This window comes from Caretta caretta, chromosome 1 (assembly GCF_965140235.1).
Source record: "Caretta caretta isolate rCarCar2 chromosome 1, rCarCar1.hap1, whole genome shotgun sequence".
NCBI lineage: Eukaryota > Metazoa > Chordata > Testudines > Cheloniidae > Caretta > Caretta caretta.
The window spans coordinates 251,540,009-251,564,357 of NC_134206.1; the positions used below are offsets into that span (position 1 = coordinate 251,540,009).

A 24,349-nucleotide genomic window follows, 5' to 3' on the forward strand; every position below is an offset into this window, starting at 1 on the left:
ATAAGACACTAGTCAACATGAGCAAGGGTGTTGGGATCTGTGTGTGTGTGTGTGTGTGTGCTTTTTTATTTTTTTTAAACACAGGTTTTACATGGGTTGCCAGTGTGAGAAAGATAGGTTAGTAAACACAAACAGAGGTAAGGATTCATAGGTTTTCTTTCTGTTCTTTAGATCTGTGTTCCTCAGCTGAAGTACAGACAGGAAAATTCTTACAAATTTATAGGTTTTACTATAGACAGCAGAATAAAGATTGTGAATAATATCATCTCTGTCAAAAATTAACCTCAACATGGGATGTTGCCACAAGAGTTATAAATCAGTTCAGTTAATTCAGGGTCTTATCACAATCTTGTTACAAAGGCAAACTTTTTTATCCTAGTTCTATATTAGTCTGGGCAGGTGATTTTTGGTATCAACATGAAACTATAGGTCCTTATGTATCTCTAGTCAAGTTTATGGGACACTGCTTTTGTCAGTTCAACAATTCTAAAGTAGGACTTTAGAAATGTAGGCAACTTACTTAATTATTGAAGAATGTCAACTGAGTTCAAACCTACCTTATCAACTCATACATGCTCAAAACTATCACACATTAAACCAAATATAATATACAGGTAATTATTGTGAGGCTATTCTAATTTCTCTGGAATTTCACCAGTACTGTAAGCTCTTAAATTACTTTAACCAAAGGTTCAAATAGTGGTAAGATCTTTAGCTTGCAAACCAATTCAAAGTTTCTTCCTCTTTCTGTGTAAGACACCGTTCGTTCTCTTGGCCACAAAATCTATACGGCTTCTGGTATGAACTCTCTGAAATAATCAAGATTTCTCACAGCTAACTTGTTTGTAGGGAAGCAGTTTCCTCTTTCAAATAGTACTAGGCTTAGTTAATACAGTTAGTTTCTCCAGACTCTGTGCCTTCATTGGAGTTAGTGATTGAGTGGTTCCTGAACACCATGATCAGCTTCAATAATGGAATCCTACAGACAACTATTACAAGAAACCAATGGATCACCACACCTACGTCCACAGATCTAGTAACCACCCCAGACACACCAGGAAATCTGTTACCTACAGCCAGGTCCCAACCTTGTTAAGCTCTTGGTCAGAAGCAAGCTCCCCACAGACCAGGACACATCAACTCAAAGCAGCACCAGACTCTGCCAAAGCAAAAACTGCTAGACGTATCTCCACTGTTGTGATGATCAATTGCCCCTCACAACACACCTATCTGAATCCATGGGGCTTGCACATGCCTATCACAACATGTGCTTATCTCATCCAGTGTATCAAATGCCCCAATAACACTATATGGATTGCTCACACAGAAAAATGATAAAGGACAAAACCACACTCTCGCCCATGGGTGAACACTTTTCTCAAAGTGATCACTCCATATCTAACTTCTCAGTCCTCATCCTCAAAGGAAACCTGCACAGCATCTTCAAAAGGCAAGCCTGAGAACTTAAATTCATAACTCCACTGGATACTTTAAAAAGCCATGGACTTTACAGAGACACTAGTTTTATGGCTCATTCCAACAATTTGTAACACACCATGCTGACTACTAACTCTTCTTTGTCCTACTACTGCAGAGGTGTTATGGCCCACTTCATTTTAAGTAGTGTCCTACAACTTGTGGGAACCTCTTGTGCTTAATTATCTTGTCCCACCATAGATATGACACCCTGATTACCTTCTCCAGATCTGAAGAAGAGCTCTATGAACCTCAAAAGCCTGTCCCTTCCACCAGCAGAAGTTGTCCAATACATTACCTCACCCACCTTGGCTCTCTTAGTGATTCAGTGTAAGTTCTAGACAACTAAGACTAAATCTGTTAGTGAAGTATAAGCACACATTATACACTTTAGTCATTCGAAAGGCTTTAACTCTGATATGTACTTTCTGAGGAGCATTTGGTTTAACGTGAGCAGGTCACCACTTGGGTAAACAATTCATGTATAAAAGTGACTTTTGAAAGTGGCGTGAAAGTGGCTTCTCCAGCTCAGCTTCACAATTGCAGTGACTGGTTTCTCAAGATTGAGTGAATCACCTGAATGAACTTTAAGATGGGAGAGAGCTCTCCCACTGGCATAATAAATCCACCTTCATGAGAGGCGGTATCTATGTCAGTGGGAGAAGCTCTCCCACCAACATAGCGCTGTCCACACTAACGCTTAGGTTGGTGTAACTTGTGTCGCTCAGGAAGGTGGCTTATTTGCACCCCAGAGTGATGTAAGTTATACTGAAGTAAGTGGTATGACAGATGTATTTCTATTCTTGTTCTGAATTTTTCAGCCCTCTCTCTAGGTAGAGGCTCTTGTTGAACACTTAGTTCCTGGCAAGCTGGAGTGTAAAACTACCCTGCACTAGCCTGGGGTGCACTAAATGTCCGTGCATACTCTGCTGTTGGGCACTGAAAGTTCCTTAGTGTGCTTTGATCTACTCCTATTTCAAAGTGTTGTGTGTGTCAGGTATGTGGCAGGCTAATGGAGGGTAGATTTACACCCCAGCGTGCTGCAAACCAAGTGTTTATGTAGAAAAGCCCAGAGTTAATAGGGTGCTTGTTAGCTACAAGACTTCAGTTGTTATGGAGCAGAGAGACCTCTTGCTGCGCCGGCAATGGCAGTCTCACTCACGCTCTCTCTCTCTTCTGTATATTTCAGCTTCAGGAAGCAACATGTTGAACAACAAAGGGCATTTTTTACATTTTCTGCTGGGTGGCATGGCCTTTCGTGGAAAAGCTCACTGGGCATGGGGGCAGGGCCGTCCTTACCCATATGCAAAGTATGCAGCTGCATAGGGCACCTGAAAATTTGGGGCACCAAATTTCCTGGTATCCTACGCAGCTGCGTGCTGCTCCAGCACCTGCTCTGCCTCTTCCCCATGGCCCCCACCTCAGCGCCGCCCCAACTCCCCACCCTTCTCCACCCCTTCCCCAAAGCTCCTGCCCCTGGTCGGGCCTGCCCTGCACTCACCGGGTGGCAGGAAATGGAGCGGCCTGGCCCGGCCCCAACACGCTCCGCTCCACCGGCTTATGCTGGGGGGTGGTTTCCCCCCGCCCCCCAAGCCTGCTTCTGCCCCCTGAAGAGGCCTGGGGCCAGCCCCTCTCCTCCCTGTGGGGGGGCTGTGTAGGGCACCAAAATGGCTAGGGATGGCCCTGCGTAGGGAGGGTTGTTAGGGGGTGGGGGGTGGTCATGGCAATCAGAAAGTGACCTATGTTTCTGGCAAAGATTTTTTTACATGTTCCACCAGAACACAAATTGTGTTCCTTCCCATCATCCAATGAGAAAATAAGGAGTCCCCTTTATGACTTTTATTAAATTGTCTGCAAAATTCCAGGTTCTTTGTGCAAGATATCTTGTGCCATCCCAGTTTGTGTAAGCCATGTTGGGTCATATGGTGAACGCGTGCTGGCTCAGCTCCAGCCAGCGACCTACCTCTGCAAATTACTTTTCTGTGGGACCCTGTACAGTGTGGTCGTCTGGTTGACTTTGCATAACTCTATGACCTTTCCAACAGTGCTTTTAGCAGTTTGCAGAAATGTCCATTTTGAAGTTAAGAAGAGTTTTGATGTTAAGTCTCTTTACAGCCGTGGATGGTCCTGTCTATATTGCTGTATGATGAACAACTAAACAAAAATTCATTTCCTTGGTCAGTCACCAATGGGAGATAACAATTAATGCAATAATATGAAACACACACTTCTCTGCCAGTACTTGAATAATCCCAGCACCTCAGTGATAAAGTTAGTGGGATGGCTTCAAGTGTGAAACTCTCTGTGCAACTTCCAAGCACACTGTTGATCAAGCTTTATGATCTTAGAACATTTTGGTTGGTTCATCTTAAAGATTTGCACTTCACATTAGCATCTCAATATTCCACTTGACTACATCAGCTTCTTTATATATTAGGTACTTGTTTTGTATTCTACACAAACACCTTTTTGTTAGATTAGTTGTATATATCTTATTGATCACATTTCTATTTAAAATAAACTGCATGGGCTGAACTATTTGCACTGGTTTGTGGTCAGGTTGCATATGCTACAAAATTTCCTTGAACTGAAGGGGTCTATTAAAGAATGCTTTAGATAGTTATCTCAGATAATGAAGCTTTTTAAATGTTAGTTGACACCTTTTTAGATTTCCTATATCTAGCAACAAAATTATACCTTCTGAATTTATATAAAATAACATAGTTCTACAGTGTCCATTACAAATGTATAGGCATAAAGCATATAAAATAGAAAGAAGGAATTTACTTCATAACTTAGCAAGAGTTTATGGTTAAACCAAGCTAGTTTAGCTTTTACTCAACCTACATACAGTATTCTGCCTATGAAAAACAGAAACAGTATGTGCTGTTTGATATGTTTTAAAAGCTTAGGCCTAAATTAGGCCAGGGATTCTCTGGCCTATGTCTTGAGATCTGTAATATTGTTGTTCCATATTTTCTGTGTCATCACTACACCAATCTATGGCAAGCATTTTGAAGGTTTTCATCATGGTAGAATATTTATGCTGCATTCCAGTTTAGAAACTAGTTCTGTTGCAACTGTGTTCAAAAACTATTCCTGGTCATGTAGACAACGCTTTAAAATCATTAACTCTTCCTGGAAAACTTTAGACTATTTTTTAGCTGAGGAACAGTTCAATTTCTAGTATTTGTCAAGCAATTTCTGTACTTCCTTGTTTTTTCTTTTCTTTTTCATTTTAAACACATATATGTAAACTGACTCTCTTCTCTGTAAGATTTCAGCTGCTTCTGCAGTTCAGGCCAAATCCTGCCCTTTCCTCTACTTCAGTTCTGCTGCCGCTGGGTTCCTCTAACTATGCGATTCTGCTGCACGTTGAGAGTGAGAAGGGTCTGGATATGAAGCACTCAAGCATAGGTTTGTGTGGAACGGATCTGAGCTCTGTGGGTTCTCCCTGCTGTGGAGGGGAATGTGGGATGGAACAAGATGCCTTTGTGATGAGCACAGTATAAATGTCAATGGATTGTGATCCTTGTGGGTCTACTTCCCCTGCCTGTCCCTGAATACAGGAACTGCAACCTGAGTGGAGCCCTGCTGTGCCCTGACCTTGCAATAAGCAGCCCCTGAGTAGCTCTGCCTTCCTTCCCCCTTCTACTTCCCCTCAGCCTTCTCAGGCATTTGACTGAGAGGAATGGAACTTGCCCCTCTATGAAGTCACATACTCCTGACTGACATCATAGTACTTTTCATACCAACCAGATGTGGTGTGTCTCAGCAGAGGATTGGGAGTAGAGATGGGGGGGAAAAAACGTCTCCTATTAACTCTCCAATAAAGATGATGTTTCTCATGCAAATGACTCTTGTAATGAAGAGTTGAGGGAAGAGAAATACTGAAAACAGGCCCAATAAATAGAATTTCTCAAAGTTTTCCACAAGGCATCAGCTGGATCTTTGAGACAAAGTCTCTTTTGGGAAATTAGGCACTTGACTGTGGTATCACTGTAAATACCTCGTAGCGAATGGGCACGTGAGGCATGTTCCAGGTGAGTGTTGGGATTGTTGTATGATTTCCCCTCTATCTGGGTGAAGATGCCAAGTTAAAAACTTTAGCAAGAAACGGGTGCAGAGGTGTAAAAATGCGGTGCCCAACAACAGTCAAACTACTCGTTTATTCACTCTGTTCCAAATGGGATGCTGATTTGAAAATCCATTTTCCTTCATTATGTGTGTGTTTAAGACCCGTACATCCTATCCTTCTCCAGCATGATCCTGGAAAGTTCCATTGAGCTTCTAAAAATAATCAAGCAAGATCTGGGTCCAACTCTGTATTGACTGAACTCAACATGAGTTTTGCTGTTGCCTTCAGTGGGAGAAGCATCAGGCCTACTCTGGGCAACTGTATGCTCTCTTTAACAAAGAAGTCAAAGTCAAAATATCTAATGTCTCACTCTCAAGATTTGTGACTAATCGTCCTCCCTTTTCAAGAAGCTTTTAAGAAATATTCCATATAAACTAAGGTCCAGCGAGATCAGTGCTATTTGGGATCAGTATGTGCCCAGTGATTAATCCTTTACGTTGCCAGTCTTGAATTGTGATGCAACTGTTCTCGGACAACTTGGCAACAGCAAACCAGCAGAGCTGCTATTGACCCAGAGTAGCATCTGGAAGCAATGGCATTATTAATACAATAAGCAAAGTTTTCTGTGAATTACTGTGCTACTCTGTGAGAGCTGATGAGCTGGTTAACACCTTTTACTTATTTTGTGAGGCTCCAGCGCTGGAAAGGAATGAATGTACTTGTGAAGCACCGAGAACTAAAATAGCAGTGATTCAGTTATAGTCGAGCCAAATCTTCTTAAAATTAAACTCTATTGTGTTAGAGATTTTTACTTTTTTGATACCTATATTATTAACCTCTCTGATAAGAGAGGGAAATGTAATACAGTGATATTGGAGAAGCCTCGCACATTACATCTAAGCTGTTATCTCAGGGGCTGAATAAGAAGAAACTACTTTTCATCTTGTATGTTATGGGAATCCGATGAGCAGAATGTCTAATTCTTAAGGTTACTAGATATTTATAAACCTAGTTCTCTTTGGGAATAGTTTAATTTGCATAACTTTCAAATAGGTTGTGTGCAATATCTATTTTTTTCTTTAAATAACAACAAACTATGTTGGATGGCCCTAGCAACCAGGAATTTCATGGGTGGTGGAGGATGTATCTCACTTGAAAGTCACTTTTAACTATGGCTCAACCATTTGTGATTTGAAATTCACTAGCATTTGATAGCTTATATATAAGTAGCTGTGTGCCCATCATAGAGAGGCCCCCTTGTTGGATCATATTAAAGAAGTTCTGTATTAAAATCACAAATGAGTTTGATTCCCCATAGTTTAAATTCCAGGGTATTACTAATTAAGAGGTCTCTTGGTTTTTGGTACTGTTTCTCTCCCTCTATGTGTGAAACTTGCAAGCTGCTAATTGCGTTAGTACATTCTAAGACAGAGTCTGTTCTCAAAGCAATTCACACAGAGAGAGACTCAAAGCAATACTCTGTAACAACAGAAACCGCACCCAGAGACTCCCCGCCCTTTTGTTGTATTAACAATTGTGATTAAAATAGAGATAGAGGATGTATGTGGATAATAATGGTCAGGGAGGTGCCAGCCTAAGAATCCAGTGTCCATTGGCTGAAGAAGGCGTCAAGTGGAAATAACCAGAGGACCCCCGGAGGGCAGACTGGAATCCACCCAATAGCCTCAACAATGGGAGAACCAAAGAACAAGATAACTTCTGGCAGCACGGAGCCGTCAGGAATGTGCCATCTGTTGATTGATTCAGCAACAGCATGATGAAGCAATTCCCATAGACTGGCATAGGAAGAAATTCCTATAAAAATGGACTCTAGAAAGTGAGAACTTTGGGGTCTGATTCTGCAAACCAACTTCCAGGAGCCTCAGATGTGCATCTGACAAGGCCCTGCTCCCTCCTCCTGTCCAGGCCACCTGGCCAGTGGCTTGGCATGAGCAATTCTAAGGCTGGTAACTATGATAACAACCTTGCAGAACCTGTATGTGTGTGTTTGTATGAATGAATGTGTGAATAAATATGAGATTGAATGGAATGTTATAGCTATAACTAACTGCTTACTATGATTCTTTCTGTATTCACAATAAATGTGGTATTTTACCTTTTCCCCTTTAATAAGATCCTGCTGGTTTTTATTTTATTGGTATAACACCCTAGTTTCAACTCTGCTTGCTGTCTAATCTGAGATACCAAGGACTGAACTGGCAGGGAAGCAGAATTACCCTTTTGCTTCTTGAGATGGTCGTTCGAGTCGGGGGAGAGTCGTGTTAGAGGGACACTAGAGGATGTTTGCGCTGTGGTTGCACCTCTCCTATGGACAGCCTATTTCCAGGGCTGCCTACTGAGCAACTTTCCCGTGCATCAGCAGTATGTTGCCAGATTGTTCACATTTTAAAGAAACTTTTCTATTTTTATTTCTATTTACAGAGCACAGTGGCTACATTGAGGTGTTTTTTTTTTTTTTCAAATCTATTCCACATACACGTGATATATTTCCTCTTTTATTTTTTTTTCCCCCTCCTCATGCAAACCTGTGGGCCAACTCTGATGTCTCAAGCAGCAGCTATGTAAATATTTATTAATGCGACAGTCATCAAGGGGGGGAAAAAAGTTGCTTAATTCCATTACACAGGAAACCCTTAACTTCTGCCTCTCTCTGAGGGTGCCGTCAGTGAGAACAGGAAAAGTTCACAATTAGAGCTGGTTTGACAGACTTTGCTCCCTTGGTTCCTGTTTCACTACAGACTGTCATTCATGTAACTGGCAGGTTTTATCTGTTATTGAGGAGACTTCCCCATCAACCTCAAGGCCAGCATTGTGTAGTGAAGGAAAATGGAGCTTGCAGATCTCTTGAAATTTCCCGTCATGGAAATCAATGGAACAACAGTAACAGTGGCTCTGCTGGTGATCCTCCTAATGTTACTCTGTTGGTAAGTGTATTCAGACTAATATGAGATCTATGTAACACTGAAAGCCAGCCAAAAAATTTGCGCCAGGAGTAGATTCTCCCAGCAGGAATTCAGCACCAGTGTATCCCCTCAATCAAAATGTCTTAGTGTTTCATTTTAAGAGACTGGAGTGGAGGCAGATACTGAGATTAAAATAATAAAATAGACACTTATTAGAAAGTCTTGTCAAATTTGTGAGAATTTTGTCTTTTCTATAGGGTTTTTTTTTTTATTTTTGTTTTTTAAAATTTCCCTATTAAAGTCTTTAGTTTTTGGAGTAATTTCTGTGGAACCCTATCAAATTTCATTTAATACCTCCTGGTTTCATCCCCATTAAGTTTCCATGTGAGACATGTTGAAGGTGGTCAGATTTTAAAAGGAAAGAAGTATAGCAGGGGTTCTCAAATGGGGGGTCACAAGGTTATTACATGGGGGGGTTGCGAGCTGGCAGCCTTCAAACCCCGCTCCAAACCTAAACCCCGCTTTGCCTCCAGCATTTATAATGGTGTTAAATATATAAAAAAGTGTTTTTAATTTATTAGGCGGGGTTGCACTCAGAGGCTTGCTATGTGAAAGGGGTCACCAATACAAAAGTTTGAGAATCACTGAAGTATAGTGTCACTTGCAGAGTCTTGGACCTTTCTCTCTCTTGATCTTACCCACATCCTTTGTTTGGCTTTTAAACTCAACCCTACCGACACCGTAAACGCTTCTTGAGTTCCCTTGCTTATGTTTTTTTTTTATTTCTCACATTGGGTACATAGTAGACTGATAGTAGGGGATGGGGAGGGAGGCTTATAAAGTAGGAAAGAACTGGATTACAGTGGACAGAGAACTTTGCCTATGTGTGCTGATTATCTATTAGGCAAATTAGCAATAGTTTACGTGCCATCTCTGTTTTTACTACAGCTGTGCCTCAAATCCTCCCCACTCACCCCATCAACAGCCATTGTTCTTTGTTTCTGTGTGTCCAAGGAAGAGATTACTGGAAAATGTTAGGAAATCTAAACTAAATGCAGTCTTTAGACCACCTGCAAAGATCAAGATAAAACACAGTAATAACACCATAGGTGTGTCAATGAGAGATGCTCGCCTGCATGTGCTCTGATTCTTCAGTCTCTTAAGGCCTCATCCATTTCCATTTAAGTCAAGGGGCCGGGGGGCGGGGAACTCCTGCTGACTTCAAAGGGAGTGAGGTTGGACCATAGGTGGTTTGGCAGAACGTATTGAATAGATATGTTGGTGATCCAGTTTGGTTTAAAATAATAATTGACCCAAACCACCTCTGAAAAGTTACAGTCCAACCCATCTGTTTTGTGGTCTGTTTTTTGAGATCCGAATAAATCACACTGAGGATTCTTGCTGCAGCACACCCAATGTCCAGTGTGGATTGTGGTTTAAAAGCCATGATCTGGCCCATAATCATTACTAAAGCAAAACTCCCATTGACGTCAATGGGGATCTTTGCCTGAGTCAGGAGTCCAGGATCAGGCCCACAGATTAGTTCATGCTGTTTAGACCATAGATCGCTTTCAGCTGCAAGGAGGGGAACCCCCACCCCCTACAATTTCAGGAGCTAGAAAAGGGGCTGGAGAGCCCCATTGCGGTGGGAGGTTGCAGGCAAAGCCACAATTACTGCTTCTTAACAAGCTTCCAAAAGTGCACAGTTCTGAGCAGTGCATGCATCTGCCATCAGGTGTGCATTTCTTAATATAATAAATCCACATGCAGACCCAGTCAGGTGTGTGCTTTTCAGGAGTCCATAACTCTCTGTTAAATCAAAAGCAATCATTTTGTTCAGATTAAGTGAAGACACTAAGGGCTTGTCTACACTTGCTGGGGGATTGACAAGCGGCGATTGATGCATCAGCGATTGGTTTAGTGGTTCTAGTGAAGACCCGCTAAACGGACCGCAGATCGCTCTCCCGTCGACTCCTGTACTCCACTGGATCGAGAAGAGTAGGAGGAGTCGACGGGAGAGCGTCTCCCATTGACATCATGTAGTGTGGACCCTGTGGTAAGTAGGTCTAAGCTGTTTCTATTTGAGTTACGCTATTCACGTAACTCAAATTGCGTAGCTTAGATCGAATTTCCCTCGTAGTGTAGACAAGGCCTATGTCCTGGGCAAAATTAATTGTTGGCATCAGTAGCCACAGAACTCTATTGACTTAATGAAGTCAATAGAATTGTTTCCTGTTTTGTCAGTCATGGCTTTGACCCCCAGCCTGTGCTGAACTTCAGCTTTCAAGCTTCATTTCTTTTGGGCATAGATTTGCTCAAAAGAGTGTAGTTAGAATTGTTTGAAGCAGAAAAAGGATTCACTACCAGTTGCAATTATAACTCTTGCTGCTGATCTGTGGAGATATATTAATACAAGTTGAGATAATTAAAGGATACAGATGCCTAGGGACCATTATTTCAATGAAAAGACAGTGTGTTTCGCAAACTTCCCGTAGAATGTGTTGGGCAACCTATCTGAGCTGTGCTGTGAGAGTTCACCTTGCGGATATAATCTTTTCACCATCCATTTGTTGTTTATTCCAGTAAAATGTCATGATTCAAGCTGTGTCATTAGTGGCTTGAAATCCGTCTGCAGTCGTAAGAAGAGAAGTGGCTTCTGCTGGTGTTAGAAGCCTATCAACCTTTTCCAACCTAGCTGCTATTTATAAGGAGTTGTTAGGTCTGCTGTGTGTTATAAATACTCCTTCAGGCCTGAAACCTTGCAAGCAGGGAATTATTGAAAATAATACGCATATGGTTGCTAATAGAAATGTGTCCATAATTCTAGAGAGCATTTACTTGCTATATTCATGTAGCATATGCCATTGTGCAGCTCCTTTGTAGTGTCCCTGCACATGGCTCTGATGGCACGAGCAATTAAGTAGTTAAGATGCCATGAATGTTTCCATTCTAACCCCCTATTTTCATTTGCTTGTAACTTTCTGAAATTTTCATTTTTCAGGCCTGGCCTCTGCCTGAAGGTTGCTTTTTATTTATTTGTTTGTTTAATTTTGAGTGAAAATTGTTCAGACATTTTGCATGTAAGGAGTGGGAAATTATTGCAATGTATCTCAAACACCTCTTCAGCAGAAATGTATGATTTATGTTATAGTAATGCCTAGAGACCAGCCAAGATCAGGGCCCATTGTGCTAGGCACTATACAAAGAGAGGGTTAGAGTATGTCTGTTCTGGCATAGCAGCGTCACTGAAGTTATGCTGGCATAACCCCATAATGTAGAAAATTCCCTTCCATTGGAGTAGGCTGTGCCATCCCTATAAGAACACCACCTCCCCGAGTGACAGCAGCTATGTTGATGGAAGCACTCTCCCATCAGTATAGCTGCATTTACCCTGGGGGTTAGGTCAACGTAACTATGTCAGTCGGGGGGTGGTTTGTTTCATACCACTGATCAACATTTTATACCCCTGACCCCTGTCGACCTAACTTTTAAATGTAGACCAGGCCTAAGAGACAATCCTGGCCTCCAAGAGCTTAAATCTAAATAAACAAGATAAAGAGAAGGTGGGGAGGAGAGGCAGGCAAAGCATAGCTGTCAACTCCGAGGGGCTCAAGCATCCACTGAAAAAAAAAAAGGGGGGGTGCCGAGCACTCTCTGGGCCTAATTAATCTTTTGCGGGTCCTGGATCCTGGACCGTGTCCCTGCCCCCCAAGGCCCCTGCCCCCGCTTGGCTCCGCCCCCTGCTTGCATCGGGGGTGGGGGTGGGGGCAGAGAGGCGCACCCACCAGCAAAAACAAAAGTCAGCACCGGTGTGGCAAAGGGATATGAGTAGAATGAATAATGTGATGCTGGCAAATGTCATGTTCATTCTACAACTTTTTAAAAATCCTTTTTGGAGGTTTGTTAGGGGACTAGTAAACGGGCAGCTGGGGAGGGGAGAAGAGACTGGGGAAAAATTATTAGGAAAGGATGGAGGGCAGGCAGAGTCAGGCAGAAGTGGAGTGACTGTGAGGGAGGTAGGGCCAGGAGGGATTGGAGCAAGCAGCCAGTCAGCACATGGGGGTGACTGTCTAGAATAAAGGATTGATGACCTCACCAGGTGGTCCTTGCTGTAACAGCTGCTGCATGGAAGTAACCCTCAATGAAGGGAACTGCCTTGAGTCTTCTGAAGAAAATTGTTTTAGGTTTCACCTAGTTATGACCCTTTGAAAATCACACTCTACCCATACATGGTACATATCTCTCCCCCCCACCCTTTTTAAACAGAAGAGTCCCAAAATGCACAGGTCCAATGTAAAACCTTTATCTCATTATGAAAGTACTTTGCTTTTTTTTTTTTTTTTAAATTAAGTGGATAACATTTATAGTGGCTATCATCTGTTACTATTTTTGTCCTTCATTTAGAAACCTGTCTTTTTAAACTGATTAAATCTTTACAGTTTTACAAAATACAAAAAGGACTAGTTTGGCCACATTTTCAGTGTTTATTCAGCAAGTTGGGTGCTGAATTCTGTTGAAAACCTGGCCAAATGTCACAGAATGCTGCTGGGTGTTGAGCACTCTTGAAAAATCTGTCCTCATCTTCCCCCTCCATTTCTCTGATAACCAAAATGAATACTCTGGTGCATTATTGTCTTTTTTTGTTCTGTGTTTGCACAACACCTAGCACAATAGGGTCCTGATCTAAGACAAAGGCTCAAATAATTAATCCTAGTAATTTATCAGAAAAGTTCCTCCTAAGCAGACTTTCCTCTTCCAACTCCCAATGTGGAAACTAGCAGTCTATTCACTTAACCTTCCTGTGGCTGAGTTTCCTCATCTTCAAAATGGGGATAATAATATCTCAAAGGTTTAATTAGTATCTGTAGAGCTCTTTGATATGCTACAGTGAAAGATGCTATATTATAGCTGTGCAAAGTAGTATTATTCATTTTCATTTTAACTAGATGCTGAGTTGGGTCTCCCATGCTTGGCTGTGGGTGCAAACATTATTTTGTGGCTTTCCTTTTGCTGTCTGTGAAACTGTTGATAAAAGGAAAGCAGGAACTCCTTTTTCTTTGAAAGTTTAATGTACCATAAGCTTTACATTATGAAGACACTGTCACAGCTCTCTGACGCATGTGTTCAAACTAGATTTTCAACTGCTTGTCTAAACAAACCTGATTTTTTTAGAAAATTGGAAGGTGAAGGGGAGGTGTGTTTGTGTGTGTGAGAGAGACAGACACACACGCATTTCTCATTGCACGCTTAGCTTTTACCCATTGTGAAACAGGCACTTATGATGTCCTTGCCTGGTGCTGCAAAGCCAAATCATTCAAAAGGCATCAGTTTTACATTTAAAATTGTTTATTGCTTGCATGATACCTAGAGGCGCTCATCAGAGATCTGGTCTTGGTAATGTCCACACATGTAATAAAAAGACAATCCCTTCCCCAAAGAGCTTACAGTTTGTATAAATTAGAGAAGAATTGGAACTAGAACAGTTCTTTTAAACCCTTTCCGCCCCTGAATTTTAGGAGTTTGGATAAAGTTGAGAGATGGATCAGCAACTAAACCTTGGTCTGTATTTGAATCAGAGTTCACAGCTGAAACCCATCTCTAACTGACCGATTTAGAACACTCAGACTTTGGGACAGCTTGGTTTCAGATATTTCAACCACTTAATGTTGGGAATGTTTAGATCTGGGGTTTTGTGAGGTCCCAGAGAATACAGATTAAAAAAAAAAAAAAGGCTCAAATCCAAGCCCTAGTTTTGCAAAACCAAAACCCAGATGACAAAACTTTCCAAAACTTAAACCAAAATTGTCTGTATCTTCTCACCCATCTCCAATCATGTGTAATCTAGAAGCTGGGTAAAAATGAATTGTATCATAACTTTGATTTTAAAACTGTAGTGCCTTGTGAAAGGTACCAGATCAAGAGGACTAGAAACTGGGGTACAGTACTACACTATACTTACCCACTGGATGCAGATGTTGTGTGGGCAGTGCCAGCTTCTCCTCACTACATCAGTCCTCATTAGCTGAAAGGCCTATCTCTGAACTGTTGTCTAGCCCTTAAGATCTGAATGGGCATGGAGATTAACTACTCTGCTGAGACTGCCAGGAATGTTGAATGTGATGGTTTTGAGATGTGCACCCATTTCCACAGGAATTGTATTGAGATTCCCTGTTTCATTTTTTTTGTTACAGCAGTGCTGTATCCCAGAAGGGCGAAAAAAGTCCTCTAGTATACCTTCAGTAATATTGCTGGTGTGTGTGCTGTCTCTTTGTGAGCTAAGGTATTCATACAGTGTTTGTGACTGTAGTATCTGGGTGCATTATGTTCAGTTTAAAAGGCAAAGTATGAGTTGTCCCTGTTAATGACCTAGTGAAATTACTGTCCTTGATAAGGGAGCTGCCTCATGGATAGCTGACTGGGAGAGGGCGTGGAAACTTTGAAGATGATACACTTCCCAGAGAAAGTTGCTGTAGGAATTGGACAAAGTCAAGAAAATACGATCAACCAAAGGAAAAGAAGAGAGAAAAGAGAAATTAAAATCTTACTTTAATTTTCCGCCTAAAAATAAAAATCTTCATTCCTGGGAGAGAGGAAAAAAATGCTAATGGGAGGAAACTGTTTCTTGTCTGATTTTAAAAGGATGTCTGTGTGTGTGTGTGTGTGTGTGTGTGTGAGATTTTGGTTTGCAGATGGTATGAAATTAGGATCTAGTGACTTGTGCGGTCTGTTTGTCTTTGAATACAACAAACCCTATGCATTACTAAAGGTACTAAAAACCCAGATAAAAATAAATTTTACTTACTTCTAAATAAATTCATCTTCCATAATGGTATAAAAGGGGAAAATAATTACACTGTTTTAGTGGTGGTTTGCTTCCTCCTTAGTTAATCTTCTTTGGAGGCAATGGTGGTGTACAGCTTCTCTTTCAGATCTTGCTAAAGTTTTGTTTTCGAAATGCATGTTTGTTTCAAGGTAAAGTTCTTGAAAGTATGAGCCAAATGTGACTTTATGTCAACTTAAATAAAAAGTACTAAATTTATTTTCTGAAATTTATCAAATCAGATGTTAGGGCAAGGGGTTGGCTCTGAAACCTTCAAAGCAGTAAGAGTTCTACTGGCCATTCATATCAGTAGGGGTGGGAAAACTAGTTTTGATAAAACAAGAATTTGTGCAAATCAGGCTTTTTATCCAAAGATCAAAAGACTTTTGACTTTTCCCCCTTTCAAGTAATTTCCTCCACCCCCACCCCCCCCGACATAACCCTGCGCTTCTTTGTTCCTGTTTGAACCACATGTGTTGAAATCAGCTTCTGCAATATTTGCAGGCTAACTGGGAGCCTTATGAGAGCATGCTTTTTCAAGACTTCCAGCCCAGCTTCACAGATTCAAGACATTCAGTTAAGCATCCAAACTTAGGGCTGCTGGGAAGTGGTTTTCACTAGTAATAGGTGATACAACAGGAAACAGAAGTCTATTTAATATGCCAAGAGGCTAATGTAACATGCTGAGGCCCTCGTGTTTGTGAAGTAGCAGCCTGAGCCCAATTTGCATTCTGGTCCCTCACTAAATTATGTCTCTTATGAAATCTGACCCTCTTTCTCCAGTTCCATTCATGAATGACCAGCTTCACAATGAATGACCTCCGCTTCTAGCCCACTACAGAAGATGTTGAGCACCTTGTGGGATTGGGGCCCCAAAACTCTGATCCTTTCTGCAGTTCTCCATTACTTTTACTAATGGGCTGAGTGACCCATGTTTTATAATTTGGCAGCCTCAGAGAGTGTGGTTACCCCCATACTAGTAATCAGGTTGACAGGTGGTGGCTGGGTGGGAAACCCTTCCTTGTATCCTCAGCTGGCCCTGTTGGCTGCTTTTCAGAGAATGGCCCTTAAGCTGGAGGAAATGCTTTGCCTAGTTCAAAAGTTCCACCACGTGAGGTTGCAAGGATCTGACTGAACAGGAAATATGGGCAAATTCCCACTGATGACAGAAAATCTTCCAACTCCTCATTCCTTCTGTCATACAGTCTTACATCAAGCAAATCTGGGGTTTCCACTAAAATGTCAAATATAATATGACATTGGAATTGTGCAATGTGTGATTCCCCCTCTGAGAAAACCAGTTGGCTCTGGGTGGGCCAGACCAAGCTTTGCCTGAAAAGTAGCAGAGTAAGCTAATGAATTCTGATTTGGAAGAGTGCCAGGACACTAATGACTAAATATCTTTCGTTCTGAAAACAAGGAAGATCTGATTATCTGGTATGAAGTTCCATCACAATATTGATTTGTACTGTTTTCTTTCTGAAAACACAGGTCTCTTTATTTTTGGGTGAGATGGAAAGGAGTTCCTTGAAATCATTTTTGTAGCTTCAGAGCAAAATACTTTTAGTATCTTCATAGGATAAACTATAAAGGCCCTTTTATTTCTGATAAAACTGTGTGCTCCTTGAGCGCGGTATAACATTGATACCCTTATTTCTCTCCTTAAGGGTGACATTCAGAGGAACAGCACAAAGCCTAGGCCCCATTTTAAGCCCTCAAAATAGGGCTTAAGTAGCACATAGGCCTTGAGTTGATTTGCTGCATAGGAATGAATTGCACCATGTTAGTGTCAGGTCAAGGGATCCATACTTGGGTTGTTTATTCCTATGTAAAGAAAAAGGACTCTTAAATTATTCTGGCATAAAGTTTGATTTAGAGTAGGGAGATTGGTTCTAATGGTGCACTGAGGTCGTCCTGCAGAATATGTTAGATCTTGAGACTCCACTGGAAAACTTTTAGAACCCAGGTGGGAAATAGCCCTCCAATGCTGTAAAGTTAGTTAAATCAAACAAAAAGTTCACAATTGTTAGATCACCCCTGGCACAAGCTGACAGCGGCTAGGCTGCTGGCCTTCATTTCTGGTGAGTAGGGATGTGACTGCAGAAGCTGCCCACAGCCATTGCTCCACTGTGGGCTTGGATTTGGGCTGGTCTAGCTTTGGAAGGGCCAGATTTCGCAAGAGACAAGTTGACTCAATTCCTTTTTCAGGAAGCTTCTGCTAGTGGGGCTCCAGAGAAGCCAGATTGCACTGGGAGTAGGGAGACCTGGATTCTGTTCCTGTCTCTGCCCCTGGCTTGCTGTGTGGCTTTGGGCAAATGACTTGCCTCTCTTTGCCTGTTTGCCCTCTGTCTGTGTTGTGTATTTGGGATTTTGGGGGCAGGGACTGTCTATGTCTGTGTCTGTATAGTGCCTAACATAAAGAGAGTCTGGGTCGGGGCCTTTACACACTACTGCAGTGCAACTAATAAGCCGTTTTAAAGATGCTGCTTTCCGCTGGCTGACCCCCCATGGGGGGAAGGGGCTCTGGTGGTGGGAAGGAGTGCAGAGCACTCCCTAGCTTGAAGTAATAATAGCAACCAAATGCTTTACAGTTTTGTTCAAGGGCTTTCTGCTCCACCACTCTAAAAATTGTTCTGGTGCCCCTGCCAAAGGGATGATATTGGCAACACCACTGCCTCCCCTACCTCCCCTGGGATAAATACCTCCCTTCCCCTGGTTCAGTTGCCCTGATTCAAGGGGTATAGATTTGCAGTTTAAATGATTTGAAATGCTCTGGCCAAGCTCTCCTCTGGCCTAACTCCGCTGATTTTAAATGGATTTAATCCAGCAGGCAATCGGGCCTTGACTGACCAGACTTTCTGAGAAGTTGAACGGTAAACATAAAAATTCTCCCTGTGCCATGTCCTCGCCTCACATATATTCCATAGTGTTTTAACAAGGGCAACTTTTATTTTCCCCTCCGCTCTCTCAAACTTTTTAAAAATCCACCTATGGACCCTCATAAATAATGTTTCATTATCTTTTGTTTTCTCTGCTGGCTCAACTGTAGTTAGCTAATGCTTTCCACAGGCCTGGGTCCCCCTCTCAGAGAGAAGTGGAAGTAGGTAATTGTGCAGTATTTGATAGACCTGCTTGAAAATTACTGGTGAAAACTTTCTTGGAGGTGCAAAAAAATGGCTATTTGGACAAAACTGAAATGTTAGTGAGAATTTTCATTTTTGTCAAAAATCTTGGGGTATGTTTGTTGAAAAAAATTTTTTTTTAACAACAGAAAACAAATGAAAACCTGAAAAACTTTGAAAATGGAAATGTTTTGCTTTCCTCTAGGTTTTTGACAGAAAACAGAATACATGTTTTGAGGATCTCTAGTGTATGATAACCACAGATGAACAGGCAGCAGAAGGAGTGCAAAGTAATTTTATTTTGTAGGTCATATTTAAAAACAAAAATAAAGTGAAATTCTTTTTAACTTTCCTAGGAACAGAGCAGATTTAAAGAATAGATATTTAGGGTCCAGTTCTCCAGGGCCATGCACTTTCTGTCATCATTTACATCAGAACAGTTTCTGTTCTGATCTGGTAGCATTTTACACCCACTTTCTGTGGATGTAAATGACTATACAGGGTGCAGGACAATGGCGAACCAAGGCATTGGTATTTGCGGGTGGACTGTACCCACATTGGTCATAACTATGGTAACTACCTCCCCGTCCCTGATGTCCCCCCTTTCTCTCAGTTCCCTGGAAAATTCAGGAATGTAAGGGATAGGTTTGGAAATGATCAGTAGGCAGGAAGGGTACAAAGAGGGTTATTGGGGCTAAAAATGTTGGCTTGGTAATGATGGGGTGATTGTTCTTGAATGGGGTGAGGAGGTAGATGGCTGGGGAGGAAGAGCAGTGTGGACATTGATCATTTGGGAAAAAGTCAAAAGGCTGTGAGGGGAGGAGAAACAGAGGGAAGATGCTGATTGAGGATGGAGGAATGAGTCATGTGGCTGGTTGTGGAGGAAGCACTGGGCAGCTGGGAGTGGCTGCAATCCGATATAGTCCACACATGTGATGCTTCTTATCCCAAAAGAGCTTTTTGTAAATACTCTCTTGATTGATAGAGATGTAACAAGATATCGATCTTTACCTAGAGATTTACTGTGTGGAATGTGAGAGAGAAATTGCAATGCAGCCACCTCAGGGAGGGATGGAGAAGCAGCAGCCAGTGGGGGCCAATAGCATGCTGCATGACAGTGATTGACAGGAAGAACTGTGGCCAAGGATGGTGGTGCCTTCCTCCTGTTCTTGGGGGAAGAACTTCATGTGATCTTTAAAGTTTACAGAGAGCAAACGGGACTTCAGTTTGGCATGAAAGGTTTGTGTCAAGCTGTGACAAATGAGTCCACATTGAGTTTTACACAATATATCTGCATTTATGGTTTTTTATTATGTATCCTAGAAGGGTCAGCTGTGCTTGTGACCTCTATACTTTCATGTTAATGGAAGTGCCAGTGAACTAGAATAATTAGCAATGGAAAGCAGAATGAAAATCGCAGTTTTTAACTCTAAGGCATCTGAGTTAGATACCCAACTCCCATTGAATTTCAAAAGAATTTGTGTGCCCAACTTTCTTAGGTTCCTTTGACAAATCTCAGTCCAAATGCATACACCAAGGGTAACTTGCAACCTTATATCTATCTACAGTCAGAGCACTGTAAAGACACTATTTGTTTTGTTTATTCAGCTGGCCAGAGGCATTCAAAGAAAAGGAAAGTGACAAATTGTCAGGAACTTGCTTATGCTCAAATAAATTTGTTAGTCTCTAAGGTGCCACAAGTACTCCTTTTCTTTTTGCTTAGGTAAAGGAATCTTCGCTAATCGGATCACAGTATACGTTTTGTATTAGGAAAAATTGAAACTTTTTTTGTGTACTGGTGGATTTTGAAAAGACCAGTGGGATACAGTTTTTTCTGGATTATTACACCTTTCTGTGAAAGTCTTGGGGTACTATAACTGAACCAAACATTTTCTCAAGAGGCATGTTGGACCCAGAGCTCTGGCTGAGAGACAGAGGCACAGCTGTGGGAGAGTAAACACTTAGTAATTCAGGAAAAAACATACAGCTATTCTGAAACTAAATGGGGAGGGGGCTAGTTTCAAGTGTTGTTCAGATGTCTCCTTTTCCAGGTATTTAATGTAGATGTTTTCATTATTTCTTCTTTCTCTCCTATTTGTTTCTAATACATAATGCTTTTGCTCAATCTAAATAGAACTGGTGTTGACTGGCATCTGGGGAAATGATTGGCTGATGCTCTCAAATAAAACAGAACTCTTCCCCCTGCAGAGAGGGAGAAGGTGAGATCCTGTATGAGAGTCACAAAGGAGGGAGAAGGCTGTGGTCTTCTCCTGGAGCAGTGCCATAGAGGAATCTCAGGGATATATTGTGTGCACAAGATGGTCAAATAATCCAGTGCACCATAGCACCTACAACCAAAAAGCTGTATGGAGATTTGCATATTTACCATGGAAACATTAAGGTCTAAGTTGATCCTGTTGTTGGGATTCAAACCTGAGGGGCTAGGAGTTTGTGATATTTCAAACCCCATGCTTTGTCCACTAAACTATCTCCTCAGTGTTAAGTGATGGGTTTGTAACCAGAACAGGGTCCCTGACTATTAAGGAAATGGAGAACTCCTTAAGGGGCTTGTTAATAAACTGTTTCCTCTGAAGGACCCTTCTCTATTTAATTTTGACATTTTTAGGGATTCTACACAGCCACCTCTTTTCCCCCCCCCACCCCCTTTTTGTTCACGTTCCTAAGTGAGAGCATCACCAAGCAGTGAGCTCTGTGCCATGGCAGCATTTTATATTTTGAGCAGAGATAAAAATCTTTCCTTCTATAAACAAAACAAATCAAGGGATGGTGCCCCAGAGAACCATTTCTCTGTAGCCATTTTCCTCCAGCTGCTTTCTATTCTATGCAGTTTGCAATGCACCATATGAAATACGCATGTGCCTGCCAGCGTGCATGGAACGCAGGTTTCCTCCAGACAGCAGCCGCTGCGGCTCCATCATAAACACTGATTTTTACAGTGCTGTAATAATAAGATTACTAATAGAGCTGAGATGTTTGGTTATTTAATAACCTATTGTTTAGCAATGAGAGACAACAAGAGCACTGCAATCACAGGCACTCTGTCTTCACTGTGAATAGTTTGGGTTATACATGGGGATGGGTGAGGGTGGCAAATATTGGGGTGCATTTTAACTGAAATGGGACCAAGCTCTCTCGCTAAAAGCTAGCTACCCTGTGGGTGGTTGCTGGATATGCTTCCCTTACCCACACTTGCAGGTCTGCCAGTTTCTTCAGTAGGGACTTGATGATTCCACTCAGACCTGGGACTCCAGCAATCTAGAATTCTCTTTATTCACCGCACTGTCGGGTTCGCCTCAGAATGAGGCTCCTTAAGACAAAACCAAGATGGTGACCGCAGCAAGCATAAAGTGATAGTTGTGAGACTGGGTTCAAATCTGCTGAGTTCTCTAAATGTCGCTTCCTCTCACTAGATGCTTCCCCTCTATTAATATACCCTGGCCCTCTGCATTAGTATGAAATCTCAGGGACTTAAGGGGTCTCAAACAGTCAATCTGAAGGTCTCTCAAATTTGGCACTGGCTTTATTAATAGAGGGGGAAAAATCTTGCTACATCAGTCAGTGACCCTAAAAAGCTCCTTATACATTTCTATTTATTTCTGCACTACATTGCCATGAATGGCCAGTTTTATAAAGAGGGAAGAACAGAGCTGGTCAGAGCTTTCTGCTCTAATCTAGACTCACTGGATCCTTAAGGCAAACCCACTGCACAAAGGGCTTGCCATATAATTCCTCGTAACTAGCGTCTGGTGAGTGAAACATCTAGAACTCCTTTAATAGGAACCCCAACTGTAGTGTTCTCAAATTATACCTGCATTTGTCACCATCTTGGTTTTGCCATGTGTAGCTTCATTCTGAGTCTTCTTGTGTGGCACTGTGTATAAAAACTGCTGCAAGGTACATCAGCTTTGTGATATCAACAGAATTCCAGTAAGGATTAGGATGAAACTCACCAGACTCAGCAAACCTTTAAAGGTCTGTCTATGTTATGTAATTGACCTGTTGCCAATGGCCATTGCCAACAATGGGTCCCTCCCAAATTGTGGCTGAAAACTTGTCTCTTACTGTGTTTGCTAACACCTACATTAAGTTTGTCAAGATCTTAGTGTAGACTAGTCCTGTGCCACTCTTGGAATTCAAATTCCGGTCTATGTAGACTAGAGGAGAGAGATTAGAGTGTCAACACACAAACATTAAGGTCAAGATTTTTCAAAAGAACTCAGCATGCTGGACTGAACTGTCTTAAAAGACGTGGCTTCCGTTACGGGTGTTGAACACATGGAAATCTTGGTTAAGTGTTGTTTAGAATGGTTGGTTTTCTTTGAGATTTTTTGTGTCAGTTGTATAGCTGGTTGGGAGGATGAGAAACTTTAGAGGAAGTTTTCCTGGAAAATGTATCCCTATTTTTCATTGAAAAATTTCAGTTTCAACCTGCTCTAGTCAGGTTTATCAAAAAGATAATAACATTGGGGGAACAAATTCACCTCTGTTGTAATGCCATTAAAAATCACGAGGATTAATTTGGCCCAGTATGTTTAGATCAGTGATAAACAAAACACGAGCTGTTTTATGTCTGAGTGCTTTTGAAATCCCCACCCCCACTCACTCCTCCAGTTTGACACAGACCTTTTCCTGTGAAAAAATGTGCTTAAACATAATATTGGTGTGATAAGAGGTAAATCCATAGAGAAGATGCACCATAAATCTCTCTTTCTCTGAGGTGCTTTGCACCAGTTATGTAAATAAGAGGCCCCTGGTATTTTGGCTGTTTGCAGAATTGATGTGCTGCCTCAAAAATCACTCTTGTGTGAGGAGTACTGGCTGTATGTGGCCATCTAGCTGTCCACCCTTTCCCCTTTTTGGATAGATCCTTAAATGGTGTAATTTGGTGTAATTTTGATCCATGGACTTCAGTGGGCCTATGACAGTGTACACCAGCTGAAGATCTGCTCCCAAATGCTTTAGGATCACGATAGTGTTTATTTAGTGCATGGATCAGCATTCATGTCTTACTCCCTGTCAGTACCTGGCCCAAGCCAGGGAAGGTAATGATCCAACCGGCGGAACAAATTCAGTGATGAATCCTGGTCACATGTCACCTGTGGCACGTTGCGCACATGCTAAGAAGAAGTGCACCTGCATTTGTCTTTGCCTGGAAATACAAGGGCTTTTGATTGACTGGAAAGTGTGTTGGCCAATTTGGGAGGAATGACTGTGTTAAACTATATTGTTGTTTCAGTGGAATGCAGCTATCTTCATGTCCCATTCCAAGCTGTTCTGTGACATTACAGTATGCTGTTTGACAGTTGCCATGTTCCACTTCAGTGATGAGTGAATTGATTCATATATATCTGATATTTGTAAATTACATTGGCCTCCAGCTATATATGAATGCAAAGTCGTCATCATTGCACAAACATTACAGCTTTTTGCAGGGGTTGGGCAGTTCAGTGTTGTCACGAAAGCTTATGCTCCAATAAATTGGTTAGTCTCTAAGGTGTCACAAGTCCTCCTTTTTCTTTTTGCGAATACAGACTAACACGGCTGCTACTCTGAAACCTGTCTTTCAGAAAGTTAGAATCTTCATCTTTGTGGGCTATGAGCAAATTGTGTTATAAAACACAAGAGATTTGGTAGAAGTTTGTGGAATCCTAATGAACTGACAATGATTTTTTTTTTTAAAGCCACATTTTTTTCAATTTAAAAAAAAAGCTGTTAAAAACAACTTGGAACAACATTATGACACACTAGTCCCTTGACACACAAACGTAACTTTGGGTTAAAGATATAAATAACACTGAAAAGACTATATTTAGCGCAAGGACAATGAAGAAGTGAAGGCCAAATAATAAAATGAAGCAGGGAAATTATAGCTCTCCTTGTTCTATTTTGCAATGTGCTGTTTGGCAGC

General features: G+C 41.6%; 1 protein-coding gene across 4 annotated transcripts in view; it reads left to right on the top strand.

Annotated features, from left to right (window-relative positions):
- The window catches only part of TBXAS1 (thromboxane A synthase 1), a 328,058-nt gene that overhangs the window by 12,375 nt on the left and 291,334 nt on the right, over nt 1–24,349 (top strand). For 2 of the 4 annotated variants that reach the window (XM_048831177.2, XM_048831163.2), the window contains exon 2: nt 8,337–8,499. The exons of 1 other annotated variant lie outside the window; for it this stretch is intronic. In XM_048831177.2, the coding sequence (XP_048687134.1) occupies nt 8,402–8,499 (98 nt within the window). In that variant the 5' untranslated portion in view covers nt 8,337–8,401. Of the gene's footprint in view, nt 1–4,753; nt 7,522–8,336; nt 8,500–24,349 lie in introns of all 4 variants that reach the window. One more of the 4 variants, XM_048831171.2, reaches the window with a different exon arrangement.